General features: G+C 51.5%; 2 protein-coding genes across 4 annotated transcripts; one reads left to right on the plus strand and one right to left on the minus strand.

The window, feature by feature from the left end:
- Nucleotides 1-3,268: 3,268 nt before the first annotated feature.
- Nucleotides 3,269-5,090, minus strand: SERP1 (stress associated endoplasmic reticulum protein 1). The gene is made up of 3 exons (XM_030227403.2): nt 4,948-5,090; nt 4,784-4,859; nt 3,269-4,660 (listed from the first exon to the last, which is right to left on the minus strand). Exons 1-3 carry the CDS (start codon nt 5,029-5,031, stop codon nt 4,620-4,622), a joined length of 201 nt encoding a protein of 66 aa, XP_030083263.1. The 5' UTR covers nt 5,032-5,090; the 3' UTR covers nt 3,269-4,619.
- EIF2A (eukaryotic translation initiation factor 2A) lies at nt 5,010-19,082 on the plus strand. Of its 3 annotated transcripts, none has more exons than XM_030227163.2 (14): nt 5,010-5,273; nt 6,291-6,360; nt 6,642-6,716; nt 7,335-7,453; nt 8,483-8,582; nt 8,953-9,035; nt 10,315-10,388; nt 10,541-10,685; nt 11,707-11,823; nt 14,800-15,371; nt 16,602-16,718; nt 17,549-17,677; nt 18,500-18,565; nt 18,641-19,082. In XM_030227163.2, the coding sequence occupies exons 1-14, from the start codon at nt 5,012-5,014 to the stop codon at nt 18,704-18,706; spliced, it is 1,995 nt and encodes a 664-aa protein (XP_030083023.2). In that variant the 5' UTR covers nt 5,010-5,011; the 3' UTR covers nt 18,707-19,082. The 3 variants fall into 3 exon arrangements, with proteins under 3 accessions (XP_030083023.2, XP_030083024.1, XP_030083022.1); XM_030227162.2 differs by lacking the exon at nt 5,010-5,273 and adding an exon at nt 5,639-6,202; XM_030227164.2 differs by lacking the exons at nt 5,010-5,273; nt 11,707-11,823 and adding an exon at nt 5,626-6,202.
- Nucleotides 19,083-19,090: the final 8 nt, after the last annotated feature.

Genomic DNA, 19,090 nt, shown 5'->3' on the forward strand with positions numbered 1-19,090 from the left:
AGGGTTACCACTTTTCATGCAACAGACTGGTTTCTTCTCTTCTAGGAGAGGCATCTTCTGATGCTGTCAGTGGCTGCCAGGGGTTTGGGTTTGTGCTGATAGCTCTGAATAAACATCTGGGCCTGCTCAGTCACTACTGTGAATATCTGCTTCAGTACCCGAGCGGGTCTAACTCTGCTCAGGTTTATGTCTAAGGTCAAACAGAGGAAGCATTGGAACATGTAAGTTACGGTGTCTTCAGATCGCAGAGAAGTGTCCATGTCCTGGAAACCAAGAAGCATCTCCTCCTGGTAAGCACCAGTTCAGCACAGTTCAAGCAAGCCCTGTGTTGTGTGCTTATGGAGAAGTTCTCGCTAAAGTAACAGCAAAATGACCTTTCCATTAGCTGTGGATTGGTGTTTTCTGCCTGCTGCGCCCCTGTGCTGTGAGCACTGCTGGGAGACTTTACTGCACAGATTAGAAAGCAGAATAGTCCAGTAGCTGTGTGTGTTTCTCTGCAGTGTGATCAGTGGTTCACTGCAGCTGTACAGTGAGGATAATGCTGGTATAGTAAGAAAAAAGGGACAAATCGGGGATGTCTGGGAACAAGAGTCCCTCAGGTGAGTAGTTGATTAAAACTTCTTGGAGGATACTCTGTACCTGTCAGTTCGCTTTTGAGTGAAACAGGACAGAGACAACTTTCTGAGCCTGCCTCAGGTGGTGATTGTTTTTCTGCTGGGAGCAGAGGGAGCAGCTCTGCTGCCCTCGGAATGCCCGTTCCTCCGTGTGAGAGCTGTCAGGCGGCGATGGGCACATCCTTCACAGCGGCAGCTGCAGAGGCGCTTTCTCCGAAAGCGGGAAGCATTTAGTAAATCTGTAAAAGGGGATGGAACAAAGATTGAACTGATCCTGTTACAAAGTCTTTGCTTTGCTCAGCTCCTGTCAGGTTTGCTTTGGGGGTTTGTGTTTAGTTTTCGTGTAGAGATAAGCTGTATTCAGCTCTGGACAGCGGCTCGGCTTGTGAGAGCCCTGTGACCTGTAGGAAAGGGTCTGGGAATATTGCGCGCTCTTCTCGGGAGGCTGCCTGAGGAAAAGGAGCAGCAGTTCTCGCAGGGACACCGCCGTGCTCTCAGTAGGTGTGCGGCTGCCGATGGCAGGGAGCCTCGGTGGCCAGCGGCTGCTGCCAGCCCGGCTCGGCGCTGCCCGTGCGCTGCCGTGACCCGTCCTGGTCCCGGCTCTGCCGCTGGCCCGGCACGCTCGGGTCTGCCCGGGGCCGAGCCGGCTGGGGAGGGATGCGGGTACTCTAACACGTGTGTTCGACCTTGTTCCTTGGCTTTGGTATAGACAGGATTCGGCTGCTGCGTTCACGGCAGCGTGTGCTTTAGCACGGGTGGGGAGCGGGCTGCAGTCGTGGTGTCACAGAACAGTCTGAATGCACTGAAGCTGGGCAGAGGGGGCTCCGAATTAGGCCCTGCGTCTCAGACAGGACGTGACAGAAGATGCGGGAAAAAGCTACGAAACAGTGGAGAATGCGGAGGAAATGCTTACTGAGGAGAGCTTCAAGGACGCGGCCCTGGCTCAGAGGGGAGCGTGAATAGGAGCAGGCTGGCACAGCAGTGAGGCGGCTCTGGAGCAGGTGCCGGGTGAGGTGGGCACGGAGCGGCACAGACCGTTTCCTTCCCCCGACCCTTCCCCAGCTGCGGCGCAGACCCTTCCCTTCCCTTCCCTTCCCTTCCCTTCCCTTCCCTTCCCTTCCCTTCCCTTCCCTTCCCTTCCCTTCCCTTCCTTCCCTTCCCTTCCCTTCCCTTCCCTTCCCTTCCCTTCCCTTCCCTTCCCTTCCCTTCCCTTCCCTTCCCTTCCCTTCCCTTCCCTTCCCTTCCCTTCCCTTCCCTTCCCTTCCCTTCCTTCCCTTCCTTCCCTTCCCTTCCCTTCCCTTCCCTTCCCTTCCCTTCCCTTCCCTTCCCTTCCCTTCCCTTCCCTTCCCTTCCCTTCCCTTCCCTTCCCCCGACCCTTCTCCGGCTGCGGGCGGGTCCGCCGGTGGCGCAGCGGGACCTGCGGGGGCCGTGGCGGCCACGGGGCGGCGCTGTGGAGCGGGGCGGGGCTGTCCCCGCACCGCCCCCGCCCGGTCCCGTTCCCATTCCCGATCCTTTTCCCATTCCCGTTCCCATTCCCGTTCCCATTCCCATTCCCGTTCCCATTCCTGTTCCCGTTCTCGGTCCCGGTCCCGGTCCCGGGCCGTCTCCGCAGCCCAGGATCCGCTGCCTCCGCCCCGTTCCCCGTCCCTCGGGCCCTCGCGCCGTCCCTGCCGCCGCCTGTCCCGGGCTCCCGCCTCGGCGCAGGGGCTGTCCCCGCTCCGCGAGGCTGTTCTTGGAGAACGTGGCTCCTGTCGCTGCCGGGTCCCCGCTGAGCTGCGTGTGCGCAGATGGGCGGGACACGGGCACGGGGACGTGGCTGCGGCGCTTTGTGCGGTGCCCGCAGCTGTGAGAGGCCTGGCAGGACAGCAGGGAGCTCTCGCCTGGGAAGCAGACCGTGACACCCTCCTGATGCGTTGCTGAAGCGCAGTCCTGCAGCCAGCCTTGCGAAGGCTTCACAGGAGAAAAGAAAAGAATGAATTGAGAGACAAGTGTGTTGCAGGTGGTTAATGACGTCACCTGAGCAAGCTCAGCTCCGGGAAGAGCCCGAGCGCCACGGGGTCACGGCCAGCGCCTCGGAAGGCCTCGGCTCTCGGGGCCTGGGCACGACGGGCAGCATCGCACCAGGGGAAATAAACGGGTATTGCTCTGTTAGCTTTGGGAAAGAAACAAGTGTGGTGTTTTGCAGCATTTGCTCTTGGATGTGTGGAGCCAGAGCGCAGCTAGAGCCAGAAGGGCCCTGCAGAGCTGCCCCCAGCCCTGGCACTGCAGCCGCCCGTGACCCCGCACACTGCAGGCACAGCCTGCACCAAAGCAAGGATCTACTGATCTACAAAGAACCAAGTCCTACACGCCCGTGAGCAGCTGCCCTGCTGGCACAGCCAGAGCCTGGGGCCGCTGTGGCGTTCCCAGGGAGCAGAGGCGGGAGCTGAGAGGAAGGCACCTGCTGAGCCTCTGTGGCTGGTCCCAGAGGGAAGGGGAGCAGCAGCTGAGTGTATCCAGAGCCTTGGCAGCCCCAGCTCAGGCCCCTTGGTGCCAGCCTGGCCCCGGCACGGCGGCTCCTCTCAGGGAAAAGCCAATCAATCCCTGATTGTGTGAAGGGCCGAGCCTCAACAGCCAGCAGAGCCCTGCCTTGCCCACATCAGAGTGAACACAGCTTGCGTTTGAAAAGAACTTTATTTAAAATCAGCGATGATACAGACTGCCCCCGCTGTCACAGCACAAGGTGTCCCAGCACAAGGTCCCCGTGCCCTGGGCGGCCCCGGCTCACAGAGGTCCCAGTGATTCCATATGGAAATACAACACGTACAGATCCGCTCCTTCACGGCTAACAGGCAATTCAGTAACCTCAAACCATTTTGTTTTCTATTATTTCTAGTGTAACCAGACTTAAAATTTGAAACCTGGAGAAATCTTCCTTTAGCAACAGTGTGCACCAGCAGAGCAATTCCCACCACCTTTGCCACCACGCAGACAGCAGAGCCAGCAGGAGTCAGGGCCATCAGCAGGGAAATATGATCAATAGCAGCATTTTCCACGTGATCTCAAGTTACAGTCATCTACAGAAGAAGGAACTGTGATCACCAGTAGGGAAGCAGTTAAGTACTGAATCCATTGTTAAAAGAAATCGAGTTGAAGGCAGGTTTTACCTTAAATAGGATTAAATATATATTGCAAGACACACCACACTCTGCAGGGGCTGCACATACAGAAGCAGAACTGTGGGCAGGGAGGCAGCGTGTGTCCCCCCCCCGCACCCAATATTCCCACACAACATTGTCAAATTTAAAACTATCACCACTTGTTGAAAGTTGTCCAAGAAGTAATTACAGCACAGGCAGGGCCGGGAGAGGCTTGGGGAGCCGCAGGTCTGGCCAGGGTGCTCCCGCAGTCCACGGAGCTCCAGCAGTGGGTCCTGCCAGAGCAGCTGCTGCCCGGCCGTGCCAGCTCCTTACACCCCACCACCCCTGGACAGACAAGCGTTTTGCGTGGGTTAGGACAAAGCTACAGGCGGTGCCGCGGCGTGGGGACGGGGAGCACTGCCCATGCTGCAGTGCCCGTCCGGCGCACACGGGAGGATGCACGGCGGGGCTCGGAGCAAGACAGGCTCCTCGGGAACATGCTGCACAGTCGGGCTCCAGCCTCTACAGGAATCCTGGCTTCCAGCGTCAAATAAAGCCGTTTCCAGCTATACAGCGAGGGTGGCACTGATCTGGGACCGGTGTTTAAACAGATGCCAGTTCCTACGGACCTACGTCGCGTATAGCTCCACGTATTACAGAGACCAGGCTGGATCTTCAGCGAATAAGCAGGTCCACGATTGTAGATCAACAACAGACTTTTATTGCTTTATACATGAGGTGCTGTTCAAGGCACTGTGGCACGGGCTAGAAAACTCGGAATGACTCGTGAAGGGACCTGGAATGCGACACGGCCGGAGCCGCGCGCCGCTCCTCGGCAGCTGCCGCGGCGGCCGGGGCCGGCGGGCCATGGCCCGACACCGGCCCCTCACATGCCCATCCGGATGCTCTGGATGATCTGGAAGATAGCTGTAAGAGAGCGGAGAGGGGAGCGCTCGCTGGGCAGCGCCAGCAGCGAGCTCGGGGGCCCCGAGGGGCAGCGCCGGGCCCGCAGCCGCCGCCGGACCCGGCCGCCCGCGCGCGGCCGCTCACCTGATCCGCAGACCACGAAGATGAAGAGAGCCAACAGCCAGGGCCCGACCGACGCCTTCTCCTCCGGGGCCGTTCTCTGCGAGCACAGCACCGCCGTCAGCGCAGCGCGGCCCGGCCCCGCCACCCCCGCCCGTGCCCGCCCGGCTCGGCCCGGCCCCGCGCACCGAGGTCTTGGCGACGTTCCCTCGCTGGGTGATGTTCTTGCTGTGCTTCTCGTTGGCCATGCGGATGCGCTGCTTGGCCACCATGTCCGCGCTCGGCCCGGTCCGGTCCGGCCCGGCCGCCGCTGCCGCGTCAGCACCGCGCGCTCCGCACGCCGGGAGCGCGCCGGGGGTGGGGCCCGCGCGCGCCAACCCGCGCACGCGACCCCGGCCCCGCCCCGCCCGGGAACGTGGCGCGCGCTGCGGCCGCTGCGCCGCCGCCGCCCCGGAACCGGAAACTTCTCTCCGCCCGCGCCCCAAGATGGCGCCGCCCACGCCGCTGCTCGCAGGTGCGTCGGGCCCGGGCCCGAGGCCGGTGCGCGGGAGATGACAGCCAAGTTGGGGTGGGGTGGTTCGGGGCCCCTCCGGTGCTCCTCCGGTGCCCGTCGGCGTCTACCGCGCGTCTCCTCCCCAGCGTGCGCTGCCGCGGCGTGGCCAAGTCCGGGCCCGGTCGTGGAGTTCTGGCAGTGCCGGCTCCGGCGCTGGTCGGGGCCGGTGCTCCCTTTGCCGGAGCTGGGGCGAGCAGCTGTGCCCCAGAGGCGGGCCCGGTCCTGCCCCGGCCCTACGCCCGAGCAGCCGCCCCGCCGCCGCCTCCCCCCGTCCCGCGGGGCCCTCGAGACCCCGTGTCGCGGATTCGTTCCCCAGCCGCGGGTGATTTACTCGCGGGGTACCGGGGCGCACGGGCAGCAGCTGCCGGCCGCAGTCCGCTGGCGTGTCCGCTGCTCTCCGCGGGCTTTGGCTGCCGCTTGGCAAGCTCCTCTCGAAAGTCGTGTTCCCTTTCAGTGTCTCGCTGTTCAAACTGCCCCTAACGTGAGGGATGCGTATTGGCCTTTTCTGTATTTGTAAGCTTTGAACGCGAGCCCTTTTCCCCTCACTCGGGCCCGTGGGGGCTGCAGTTGCTCGGGTGCCTTTTGGGCTGCTCGCTCCCGTCTGTTGTGAGTTTGGGTTCTAAAGGGGAGCGTGACAGGAGAGCTGGAGAGCACGGTCCAGCAGGGCTGCTCAGGTCCTGGGTCACACCTCAGGTGCGTTAGGGGTTCCCTTAGGGTCTCCGGGGCTGTGCCTGAACCCTGTACAATTGTACTTAGGCATGAGAAGAGCTGTTCTCCTCTGAGGCTGTGGCTGCCCACCCCAGGGGCACGGTCCTGCAGAGGGATGGCAGCTCCAGGGGCCTGTCCTGCTTGTGCCTTGGAATTTCCATTCAGCAAGTATGGGAAGCACTGTGCGTGTCTCAGGGTTTCACAAGTTAGAAGATCATCTGCTTTGGCAGTTTCCTGCATTTGAAATGAGTTGTTTGTTTCCTCTTGCAGTGAGAGGCTCCGAGGGGCTGTACATGGTGAATGGGCCCCCCAGCTTCACCGAGAGCGTGGCATTCCAAAGGTACTGCCTGCACTGGCACTAAAGAAATTGCTTTTTGCAAAGTAAGGGTGGACTGTGGAATTGGAAAATGTGTGAATATAAATGAGTTCAGAACATTGATGGTTTGGAAGGCTTTGCACTTGCCTGAGCTCTCACTGCCAGGTGACAGTCCCTGGTCAGGGGTAGCAGGGACTGCCCTGTGACACAGGACTCCTCAGGAGCACAGCCCGAAAGTTCTTGTGTTGCTTTTTGTTGGGAAAACCTTACTATTGGGTACTCACGTGCATTTCTTATTTCTTTAGGGATTCTGGAAAAAATTGCAAAGCTGTTGCTTTTAGCAAGGACGGCTCCCTCTTTGCCTGGTGCAATGGAGAAAAGTGGGTGCATTTTATTACCTTAATGTTTAGCTTGTATGAAATAAACGTAAGCAGTTGCCTCTTTGATCTTGTTTGTGTAAAGGTGATTGCTGTTAATGCAAGTGTTTGCATGTACACTTTAAATTGAGTTTATCAGATGAAATATTTTTTGTTCTTGGGGCACCCATGATGCACCCATTCCCATGCACTCTGGATATGCTCTCTTTGGTTGTTTTTTTATTCATGGCTCCCAGTACCTGGTCTTTGGGATTCTGGGATTAACCTATTAGTAGAGTCTACAGAAAAATATTGAGTCTGTTCACCTTGTGAACATTACAAATTTCCTGTTTTATAGATCAGGTGCATTATAGAGTTTACTCCCATATTTAGAGCTTATGTGTTGCATACAAAAATACATGTTATGTTTTGACCAGTGGCTTCTGTCATGCTTGGGTGCCTGGTTTTAAAATGTGCTCTTGGAAAAATTTGGTAAAAACGGGGAGGGGAAAAGCTCTTTCAATTTTGTTACATTGGCCAAATTTGGTGCAGATCTAGAAGAGTCAAATACTTGAACAATTCTCTCAGCATTAATTAATTATTGTAAGCATGCTTTATTGAAATAGCATCTTTTGGTTCCAGAGTCAATGTTGTTAATGTCACCAGAGCTGAGTTACTGCATTCCTTTGATCTCCCAAAGACTGTTTGCCTTGAATTCTCGCCAAAGAATAACGTTCTGGCAACGTGGCAGGCCTATGCAAGTGAGTGTTGTACCAGCTGGGGAAGCTTTGTGCCAGCTGGGAGGCTTTGTGCAGGTCTTAACCCAATTCTGAGGCCTCTGTAGCATGTTTGTTGGCTGAGTGAGCAGTGCAGAAAGGTGCAGGAGGTTGTGTGGGCAGTGCGGAGCACAGAGCAGAGGGAGGGATGCCATTGTCAGAGCAGCTGGTGCTGGCCATGCTCACCCAGGCTCTGTCACAGCGCTCGTGCTTCCTAAGCCTTGGGAAGTGGTCCTGGGGCAGCACTGTGCCCTGCAGGCAGCTCGTGTTCCTGGGTAGGCAGGGGAGATGGTGTGCTGACCTGGAGAGTTGTGTCCTGCCTGGGGGCCCATGGCTGGGGGGTTCTCCATGCCCTGAGCTTTCTTCCCTCCTCTGCCTCTCTGGGGGGTTTGAGGTCCTGGTTCTGAGAGCTGCAGTCCTGTCTGAGGCACAGACAGTTAAATGCTGCCTTGGGAGGGAAGAGCTGGGCAAGGCTGGGCCTTGGGAACTGGCCAGGCTGGGAGACTGGGAACCAGGACAGGCTGTAGGATAGGAGAAGGCAGAGAAGGCAGCACAATTTGAGCTGTTCTGGGGCTGCTGTGAATCACTGACAGCAGCAGGCAGGCTGTGCTAGCCAGAGTAAGGAGGAGAGTACAGAGAGCTTAAAAGCAGCAGAACCATTTTGCATAGCTTGCAGACAGAGCTGTGACTGCAGTGGAAAAGACAAAATCATCTCATTCCTGTGAGAGCAAAACACTGGAGTGGAGAACACGCCTCCATTGTTTGCCCTGAGGATGGTTTTGGGTTTGGATTAAAAAGCTGTGCAGGTGTTGCCGTGGGGAGTAGAAACCCTGCAGCTCTGAATGTGAGTTCTTTCTGCATACAGATGAGGTTAATAGGTAAAGCAATCAGCATTCATGGGTTTGGTCCCACGGGGCAGAAGTTGCATGCTTGCGAGAAGTTATGCAGAACCATGAGGTGGGTTGTTGGTGTGAAGCAGATTTAAGCCTCAAATACCACTATGTTTTTTTGCAGCTGCTAAGGATGGCACAGCAGGAGTGCCCAACCTGCAGCTCCATGATCTGAGAACTGGAAAATGCTTAAAGTCTTTTGTGCAGAAAAAGATGCAGAACTGGTAAATAAGCCTTCCAGATGCTAATTGTTTGCAAAGAAATGTGGTTTTCAAAATCTGATCCAGGTAAATGGAGCTGTTAGTGTGGTGTTGGCTTTCAAAGCAGTGCCTGCTGCTAACTGAAAGCCAGAGTCTGTGCCTGTGAGTGTCTGTGTGTAGTTCATTGTAAATTCACTCTCACTTTGCACCACAGAGAAAAGCTGAGCAGACAATAGCTAAGTCCACTTGTTTATTTTTGCTATGCAGGTGTCATTTATCCACATTAAATGTATCGTGTTTGGATATACTGGGTTCACAATAGAGGGGAAAAACAATCCTGGAGTGCTAATGATGAGCATCATTTTGTGTTTCTGACTTTTCCCTTAATGTGCAGGTGTCCTTGCTGGGCAGATGATGAAAGCATTTGTGCCAGAAATGTGAACAATGAAGTGCACTTCTTTGAAAACAACAACTTCAGTATGCGAGTATTTCTCTATATTTCATTCCTTCTATAAATTCTGCTTCTTTTCAGGGGTGGTTTTTGTTTTCAGGCTTTTCTTTATTTCTTCATTTGCTTGCCTTTTATTTTAATACTGCATACATTCTATTTCAGTTTGGAATTCAAAATCATTATGCTTTAATGAAGTGTGTTTTCACTTTCTTATTTATGTTTTCACTGACTGACATGATATGAAATACATCTGATCCTCAGTTAAAAAGGCTTGATTCTATATCCTTACTCATTTAATGAGATCCAGGAAATTGTTTTGCAGAAAATGTGATCTGCCATCACTTCCTTGGGTTGTGCATATTCTGTCAATAGACTGCTAAAAATGGCTCATTAAAAAACTGGTGGCAAAAATGAAACAGTGAAGCCTGAAGATTTTTACTGCAGAGATTTACTGTTGGTGATGGAATATCTGGAGTCAATAGGTGTTGGAAAGGGAAAGGGGAAGAAAAAAGCAGAAAGATAAAAATTAATTAGAACAAAAATGTAGAGGAGTGAAAGAAAACTGGGGGGACAACAGCAGCATGCGGTTTTAGTTTTGTATTCTTTGTTTTGTTTTAAATATAAAGTTGATAGAAGAATTAGGGCTACGAGAGGATCAGTTTCCTGAGAATTAGCCCTGCTGATGTTAACCGAGCTGTGGGAAGCATGGAATGTCAGCCTCAGCAGGACGCCTGCTGGCAGTGCACATTCCTGGCTGCAGTGGGGCTGTGGGGTGATCAGTTTTTGTTCTGATCACCCCACAGATGATCAGAACAAAAACTGTGATCACATCTGTGGGGTGATCAGTTTTTGTTCAAAAACTGTTCCCATCAGTTTTTGGTGGGAAGGGGCAGTGCTGAGCCCAGAGCAGGCCTGTTGGGAAGAGTTGTCCCATGGAGTTGTGAGGGAAGAGCCTCTGCCTCTGTGTGATGGCACCTGAATGAGACTGAAGCCAGCGCAGATAAGGTGAAGAATATCTGCTTCAAACACAGGCTGCATTCACCTTGGGTTCAGAGGCTTCCTTTGCTCTTTGAACTTCCAAATACTAAGGGCTGGGTTTCAGGCATAGGCTTGCTTCAAGTTGGTTTTGTAGGTGAAATAGGAAAATAATGGTTGTTTGCCTAGAAAAAAGAGATTCATTGTGATTGTCTTTGTGATTGTATATCCAGTTTTCCAGGGTATAGCCCCATTGAAGGTTGTGCTTAGGACATCCAGGTAACAAGGTTTGTCATTAACATCAGACATCTGTGGCCTTTTTCTTGGCAGATACCATTGCAAACAAGCTGCATTTGCAGAAGGTCAGTGATTTCGTGTTGTCCCCAGGAGCACAGCCAACCAAGGTACTTCTGATCCAGCTTCCAATCTTTTTTTTTTGTTTTTCTTAAAAAGAACCGAAAAAACACTGTGATTTTAGAACAGTGTAACTATTTTAGTAACGATGCCCTGTGCTACCCAGGCTTTAACCTGCAGTGAAATCTCGTGGCTGTTTCAGGTTGCTGTTTATGTCCCAGGCAGCAAAGGTGCTCCATCCTTTGTCAGGCTCTACCAGTACCCCAACTTCGGGGGCCCGCAGTCAGCACTAGCCAACAAAAGCTTCTTTAAAGCTGACAAGGTGACAATGCTATGGAACAAAAAAGGTATAGCAGCTCTGTACTGAGACTTTTATATTGTGCTCATTTTGGATTGACTTACTTTGCTTGCTGTGTGGGGTTTGTGTTTAATTTGCATGGGTTGATAAATCCTGAGGCAGCCATTAATGCTTTGCATTTCTGCACACCCTGGAGTGCTCAGCACTTATCCCGTGACTTTACTCATTTTTTGTGTTGTGCTTGAAAATATTCTATATATGCTGGTAAATTTTTCAGTTGAATGACAAATTGCTTTATAATTTTGCATTCGGTGTCAATAATGTAATTGGATTGTAAACATAACAGTTCAGGTGATGATATGATCTTAATCTGTAGAGTTATCTGTAGGCATACATATGATAACGGGTGAGCTGAGAGGCCTCTGTGCTTTGTTGTTTATTAGCAATGAGCAGTTTCAGATGATTTTGTACAAATCGTTTTACTTCAACCCACATAGTTTGGAATATAAGGAAGGTGTTTCTCACATGAAAAAAAAAACCATGCTTGGGGACTGTGAGAGACAGCAAAGATTGTTGCTCAAGACATTTTGGGGTGCCTGTGTCTGTGGGGAGGGGCAGGCTGGGCCTTGCCCTGATGAGACAGTGCCCTGCTCTGCACCCCCCACAGCTTTCAATAGCAGAGGATATTGAAGAAATGTTGAAGGAACATTTCATAAGAAACATACAGAAGTTGTTGAAGAAATGTATCAGTCAAAGATTGATCAGGATATTTGGTGTCTGCCATAGTTTAATTTTTTTTTTTAATAGCTGCAAAGGATGTTCACTTGCTTGTGATCTAACAGTAAATGAGTAGGCTGAGCTGATGTTTTCCACCTGAAAAAAGGAAGGTATTCAGTGCTTTTTTGTTAGCATTTAGGAAGAACTCAATTCCAAAGAGAGCGATGCCAGCCCTACCACACAAGCAGCCGTTAGGAGCTCGTAGCAGAGCCGGTTGTGCTCTGTCAGGTGTTTAGTGCAGGGCGTGCTGTGGTTTTCAGAAGCTGTGCTGCAGTAACTGTGTGTGTTCACAGCCACGGCCGTGCTGGTGGTTGCCAGCACCGAGGTGGACAAGAGCGGCGCCTCCTACTACGGCGAGCAGACGCTGCACTACGTGGCAGCCAGCGGGGAGAGCGCCGTGGTGCAGCTGCGTGAGTGCCTGCCGGGCCGGGCCGGGCCGGGCTGGGCCGGGCTGGGCAGAGCTGAGCTGAGCTGAGCTGGGCCGGGCCGGGCCGGGCAGAGCTGAGCTGAGCTGAGCTGGGCTGGGCAGAGCTGAGCTGGGCCGGGCCGGGCTGGGCAGAGCTGAGCTGGGCCGGGCTGGGCAGAGCTGAGCTGAGCTGGGCCGGGCCGGGCTGGGCAGAGCTGAGCTGAGCCGGGCTGGGCAGAGCTGAGCTGGGCCGGGCCGGGCCGGGCTGGGCAGAGCTGAGCTGGGCTGGGCCGGGCCGGGCTGGGCAGAGCTGAGCTGAGCTGGGCCGGGCTGGGCAGAGCTGAGCAGAGCTGAGCTGAGCCAGGCTGAGCAGAGCTGGGCCGGGCCGGGCCGGGCGGGCAGAGCTGAGCTGGGCCGGGCCGGGCTGGGCAGAGCTGAGCTGGGCCGGGCTGGGCCGGCCGGGCAGAGCTGAGCTGGGCCGGGCCGGGCTGGGCAGAGCTGGGCCGGGCTGGGCAGAGCTGAGCTGGGCCTGGGCCGGGCTGGGCAGAGCTGAGCTGGGCTGGGCTGGGCAGAGCTGAGCCAGGCTGGGCAGAGCTGGGCCGGGCCAGGCCGGGCTGGGCAGAGCTGGGCCGGGCTAGGCAGAGCTGAGCTGGGCTGGGCCGGGCTGGACAGAACTGGGCCGGGTTGGGCAGAGCTGGGCCGGGTTGGGCAGAGCTGGGCCGGGTTGGGCAGAGCTGGGCCGGGCCGGGCCGGGTTGGGCTGGGCCGGGCCGGGCTGGGCTGGGCTGGGCTGGGCCGGGCTGGGCTGAGCCAGGCTGCCCTGCAGCTCCTGCCTCTGCTGGGCTTCTTAGTTACATGAACTGACCTTTAGAACAAAATCCTCTAAACAAAAAATCCTTCACCTTGTTTTTTTTTTTGTTTGTTTGTTTGGTTGGTTTTTTATCTCTGCAGGGGAATGTTGAATTTTTCTGGATTGGTGTGGGTTTTTTTTCAGTAGCTGAATTTTCTTACCTTTGATAGATTTACCATCTTAATGTCAGTGACAGAAAGCAAACGCTTCCAGTTAATGCATACTGATAGTTTCATTGGGAAGGTGTTCAGGTGGACAGGGAGGGAACTAAATTTGTTTTCTGAGAAAACACCTGGACAGTGGAGCCAGGTTAGTGTCTGAGAATCCATAACGGGCAGAAATAGAACAGAATAGTCCTACCTGCATGTGAACATAGGCAAGATACTGCCCTCAGTGAGCCAGGACAGAGTGAGAGCAATGTTTCGAAGTCTGTTGGAAAATAAAACTCCTTTATTTGGTATTGTAATATTGAAAGTGTTTTAAAACATAATAATGACATATTGAGGAACAGCAGATGAATTTTCTTAATTCCAGTGTCTAGCTTGAGCTGGAAGTCCGTGTTCTAATTTCCCCTGTGGGGGTCTTTTTTCCTTCTCTCAAGCTCTTGCTGTTGTGTGCAAACATCTGGCCTGTTTAGGATTGTAGAGGCTGGTTTGTTGGGAGTGCTTGGGAACACTGGGAATGGGGTGACACGGACTACCTTTGCTGGAGGTACTGTGAATGTAACTTCCATAACAGTGCTGGCTGGGAACATTTCCAGTTCCCCTTCTGCTGCAAAACTTGTGCATGAGTACCGTGCTCCGTTTCCCCTTGACAGTAACTCCCCTGGGGAAGGAGAATTGGGGTCATGGCTCAGTATATAGAATCTCTTTGGGAGTAGTTTAACCCAGCTTAAGAGCACTACTTGTTTAACTACATACCTACTAAAATGTTCTTTATTTCTACTGCATCTGTATTTAACAGGAAATCTTTTAATTTAATTTAGCTGTTCCTTTTCAAGAAAAAGCCCAAACTGATAAAAGCAAGTGGTGGGCACTTGGACTAAGAGGTGCCTCATTCCCTGTGGAGTTGGATCTTTTTTTGAAGTGCAGTTCTGAAGCTTTTTTCCACTCTGCCATTTGCAGAGGGCTTTTCATTTTTGGCTAAGATGTGGTGCTGCTGCAGGCTCTGGCAGAGCTCTGAAGCCTACATGGAGCTGCCCTCATCGCTCCAGCTGCTGCTGTCATCAAATGTCATTTTCTATCACCTCTGCAGCTGAGCTGCATTGGGTTAATGTCACTGAAAAGGTTTTGAAGGGGAACACACAGTGTGATTACACATCCTTGTTTCTAAAGATAATGAGACTTCAGAGTGACAACAGGCATGAGCCATTTAAATCAGTTTGAACATCTTGGGTCAACTCTGGATTTAAGGATTCAGTAATGCACTTGGCATTTATCTGAACTATGGGTGAATATACCCAGATGATGAAAAGCTATAATGGCCTGTGGTTTGTATTTACCTCTGGGTATTTTACCTGAGTTTTCATCACTAATTCATTATTCTTCAGTATATCCTAATGTTCCAACCCCCAGAATAACTTCTAACAGTAGCAAGTTTTGATCATTACTTGTGAAGCCATTTTTGAGTGCTCACCCACATTAAAATCTGAGTTATAAAATATTGTGCATGAGCATGGTCCAGAGATAACTTAGGTCACAATTGCTTACCTCTACAAAGCTGAACTACATAATATTTCTTAGATTAAAAGAGGAGAAACTATCCAGCTGGTATAAAACTCCTGTTTTCGCAGGTTTCCAGTGGGGCAATTTGAGAAGTCCTGAGGTCATACTTGAGGAAAAAAAAAAAACGGAATTTTTTTACATGTCAAGCTATGCTTACTGTTAAAGTGTTGGTGCTGGCCCTACAGAGGTAATTTGGAATGACTGCAGTTATTGTTGCAAACTGTAACTAAAGTTATCAGAAGATACAAGGTTGTTTTTCCCTTTGTTGTTAACAGAAATGATTTTCACTCTCATTAATTAGAATACAGCATTTTAGCAGAGCATGAAGAGTCACTGTGGATTTTATTTTGGCTTGCTCTGAAAAAACGCAGTCTCCCAACAGCTGCATGTTCTTCCTTTTCCTTTAGCCAAAAATGGCCCTATTTACGATGTTGCCTGGAGCCCCAATTCTGTCGAGTTCTGTGCCGTGTACGGTTTCATGCCTGCCAAAGCCACGGTTTTTAACCTGAAATGTGACCCCGTGTTTGATTTTGGCACCGGGCCTCGCAATGCTGCCTACTATAGCCCCCACGGACACATCCTGGTGCTGGCAGGGTTTGGGAACCTCAGGGGACAGATGGAAGTGTGGGACGTTAAGAACTACAAGCTGATTTCCAAGCCGGTGGCCTCGGACTCCACGTACTTCGCTTGGTGTCCCGACGGGGAGCACATCGTGACGGCCACCTGCGCCCCCCGGCTGCGCGTCGGCAACGGCTACAAGATCTGGCACTACACGGGCTCCGTGCTGCACTCGTACGAGGTGCCGGCCGACGAGGAGATGTGGCAGGTGTTCTGGCAGCCCTTCCAGGACGGCGTGTTCCCGGAGAGGGCCGTGAGGTACCAGGCGGTCCCCGGCGAGCTGCCGCGCGCCCAGCCCAGCCCCGCGCAGGCGTACCGCCCGCCCGCCCTGCGCAACAGACCCGTCTCGAGCTCCAAGCTGGTGAGTGGCACTGTCCTGGGGGAGCTGGCACGCTGCCTCCTGTCTCTTGGAGCTTGGCTTCAGCTGTCTGTGTGGTTTTCAGGTGGAGCGTGAGAAGAGTAACCAGGTTGACAGCACTGTGGGGCTTTGCAGGGGTTTTGGTGACCTTCTTTGGCACTTTGATCACAGTTTGCAGTAATATATGCTACAAAGCTCTCATCTCTTTGGCCCGAATACTGTCCTTTCACAAAGCATTTGCAAACTTCTGTAGTACTCTTTACAACATGCACTGAAACACTAAACTCCAGGTGTGGCTTGTGGTGAAATTGAGTGCCCTGGTTAGGACAGAAGCCTCTGATCTGGGTGACTTGACTTGCCATGAGCAGCCTCCCACCAGCTATTCTTTCTTGGGTTTTTTTTTTTTTTTGGTTTTTTAATAAGGAAAATGTACTTATTAGAGAGATTGGATCATTAGCAAGTCAGCTGCAGCTTAAACACATTTCAGTACAATGATCTGCTTGTATAATTAGTTTCTTTCTGTAAGTTTCCAGAGTGGGCTGAGTAGCAACTAATTCCACGTAACAGCTGCACCCTTAGTGTTTGGGTCCTGGAGAGCTTTGATTTTGAGCCTGGTGCTTTTGCTGGAGACTCAGCCTGCGAGCAGTCTGTTAGCCTTGCTGAGGGCTGCTCTCACAAACCATCCCTGAGCAGAGGGAGTAGGGAAAAGATACAGTCAGTAAAATAATTCTGCTTACTGGTCACATGCATTAAAAAAATAGAGTGCCACAGTTGAGAGTTATCTTAAAAACACCAAACACCCCCTTTCTCAACCTCCAGTGGCTCCCAGGAACCCCCCATTTCCCATCCCAGCACTCAGCCTTCCTCTCTGGTCATCAGGAGTTTGAGTTACAAAGCTGTCAGCAACAGCAAAATGCCAGGCTTCAGTCATTTTATGCTAGGTTATTCTTCTTGTATTTTATTTCCTTCCTGAGATAGAAAACACAATGATTTTGTTTTCTTACGGAAACCTATGAAATCATTGGGGCACACAGGGTAGTCCCATACAAACTCGAGTTTGAAACCCTTTTCACCCTGATCTGGCTGTTCCAAGGAGTGCATACTTTTCCCCCCACTTCCTTTCTTTCTTTTTCCTTTGTGTTCATCTTTGCATGTGATGTTGTCTTAGGTAAATTTTAGGGTTTCTGTGCCAACAAGGAATGTGGGTTTTTAACCATTTTACATATCCTGCAGCATGAAGATGAGCCACCCCAGAACATGAAACCCCAGCTGGGAGGCATTGATAAGCCAGTGTCTAAAACAGCTCTCAAAAATCAGAGGAAACATGAAGCTAAGAAAGCTGCTAAACAGGTACTGCAAAAGTCGTCGTTACAAGGATCACGTTAATTAGTTAATTAGTTAATTAGCTTCCCCAAAGGGCAGCAGTTAGTCTCGAAGCAGTGGCTTGTGCAGCCATGTGGGAAGGGCAGCAGAGTTTAACCAGAGAAGAGCAGCTACAGAAGGGTGATTCAATAGTAACATCTTTGCTGGAATGTTAGCTGAAATTAGTGTGGAGACAAGGTGATTCTGGCTTCTCACATCCTGCAGAATGCAGTTTGGTTCTAGGTGGGAGGGAGGAGCAGGTGGGTGCTGTGTGCTCCCTGCAGGCCAAGGCTGAGGTGTGCTTTTAGGGCAGACCAATGACAGCCTGTCTGTCAAATCTGGATTTATTCATTGACCAGGAAGATAAAAGTCAGTTTTTGGTATTAGCCTTCCAACTACTACAAACCTCTGAAGCAGTAATTTCTTTAAATGCTATTTTAAAAAGTTTCTAGCACTGGTTTTGAGTCCTTTTTTTCGCTTCAGAGACAATGACCCAGTCTGCTTTATAAAATATTTGTGTATTTGTTTGTCATATCACACTTAAACTGATGTTTCCCTGTGCTGTGTGTGGTTGGGATCTTGAGGAAGTAGAAATTAAACAAGAAACAACATGTGAGCTGTTCCACATAAGCCTTTGTCCATGGAAGGCAGATCAATGGATAATATGGATAATACCTCAGTGCAAGTCATGCTCAGATTTTGGAATACACCAGCAAACTGGGGAAAGAAGGAATATGGATCCTCTAAAGTGATTAAAGACATTTTTCATTCTCTTTGTCATCAAACGTATTTTCTAGATTGTGTTTATGTGTCTACAGGAGGCCAAAGCTGATGCACACCAAGGCCCTGCCCAGGTCAGAGCCCCACAGAATATCCTGCAGAACACTGTGCCAGCCATGACCACGGGAGATCCTGAAGTGGACAAGAAGATCAAGAATTTGAAAAAGGTGTGAAGAGATTCTTAGATTTCTAACAGGCAGTATTCCTCCAAGGGCTGGTGTGTCAGACCTAGTGTAAGCTGAGCTTGGTTCAGGAGGATGCAGGAACCTCCACGGAATTGTCCCACCTCCCTTTGCCCTCCCACCTCTGCAGCATCGTGTGCCAGGGTTCCTGAAGGTCCCATCAGAGGTGGCAGTACTGGGAGGAGTTTTTAAAACTGACCCTCAGGCTCTGGCCAGGAATGCTGTGGAGGTGCAGCCAGTCCCAGCTGAGGGTCAGGGCGCCCTGGCAGCTGTTGGTGCTCAGACAGGAGCTCTGTGCATTCTGTGGGTGTTGGGACCTGCATCTGCCAAGGGAGCAGTGCCCTGTGCTTTGCCTTGTGCCATCAGTGCAAAGTTTACTGCCAGTCTTGAGAATTCTTGCATTAGATAATTCCAGAATAGAAATTGTCAAGTTCTGGCTGGAGAATCTTTCCCATTTATTTTGCTGCCTCCTGCTCTCATAGTCTCTGGATTAACTTTCCAGGCTTTTTGAGGAAAATGTGTGGTGAAGAGGGATGGTGATGGAGTAATTTCCAGTTTTGGATCTAGCCCTTCAGTGAGACAAGGCCTGGTGTTTGTTTCTGAGATGAAGTACTGCTGTTCCTAGGTTCTGTTCTTGAAAGAAATGTTTGTTGTGGGTGGGAAATTCTGGGTGAAGCATCTGGAGATGCTCAAGGGATTGTGCTTTCTATAGAGACCTGCCTCCAGACACATTAGCAACTTCTAAGACTTATTTTCTGTTCTTGTTTCACCAATATTTTTTGTTTGTTTGTTTGGGTTTTTTTTCAGAAACTAAAGGCAATTGAGCAGCTGAAAGAACAGGCAGCTGCTGGCAAACAGCTGGAGAAGAATCAGGTACAATTGAGATCTGTACAGTTTATTCCAGGTTCATTTTATAAAAAGCTACATCTATGACATTTTCTGCTCTAGGTGGAGAAGATTCAGAAAGAAGCTGCTCTCCTTAAGGAACTGGAAGACCTAGAACTAGGTGTTTAAATCTTCCTCTAGCTCCAGTGTGGTGCTAACACAAAGTTCATGCAAAATGTAGTTTTGTTAAACATTTCAGCAAATGACCAAGGGTTCGACAGTCCACAGATTTGCTGCTCATTTGCCTTTAAAAGAGTTTTCCTAAGGATTCGTGCACATGAAGCTGTGAGCAAATGACGAGTATCCATCAGCCAGTTGTGCTGCTGTTCCATCGAGAAATGTGCTCCTTTTCTGAGAACATACTGCCTAAACCAGATTGTTTTTCCTTATTTGGGTGGGAGAAGGGAAGGCGACGAAGACATTTGATAGCTTTATGATATTTAAAAGAGATGGGATCTTTATGCGATGACGGGCTGTAGATAAGAATAAAGAGCGTTTAATAACAGCCAGCTG

Source organism: Serinus canaria, chromosome 9 (assembly GCF_022539315.1).
Source record: "Serinus canaria isolate serCan28SL12 chromosome 9, serCan2020, whole genome shotgun sequence".
NCBI lineage: Eukaryota > Metazoa > Chordata > Aves > Passeriformes > Fringillidae > Serinus > Serinus canaria.

Excerpts from the sequence above, each read along its gene's own strand:
- EIF2A (XM_030227163.2), top strand. The coding sequence starts at position 5,012 with ATGCGCTGCTTGGCCACCATGTCCGCGCTCGGCCCGGTCCGGTCCGGC. Across the intron at positions 6,361-6,641 it reads GAGAGCGTGGCATTCCAAAG|GGATTCTGGAAAAAATTGCA; the intron begins GTACTGCCTGCA and ends TTATTTCTTTAG. Across the intron at positions 6,717-7,334 it reads GCCTGGTGCAATGGAGAAAA|AGTCAATGTTGTTAATGTCA; the intron begins GTGGGTGCATTT and ends TTTTGGTTCCAG.
- SERP1 (XM_030227403.2), bottom strand. The coding sequence starts at position 5,031 with ATGGTGGCCAAGCAGCGCATCCGCATGGCCAACGAGAAGCACAGCAAG. Across the intron at positions 4,860-4,947 it reads GGAACGTCGCCAAGACCTCG|AGAACGGCCCCGGAGGAGAA; the intron begins GTGCGCGGGGCC and ends CTGTGCTCGCAG. Across the intron at positions 4,661-4,783 it reads CTTCGTGGTCTGCGGATCAG|CTATCTTCCAGATCATCCAG; the intron begins GTGAGCGGCCGC and ends GCTCTCTTACAG.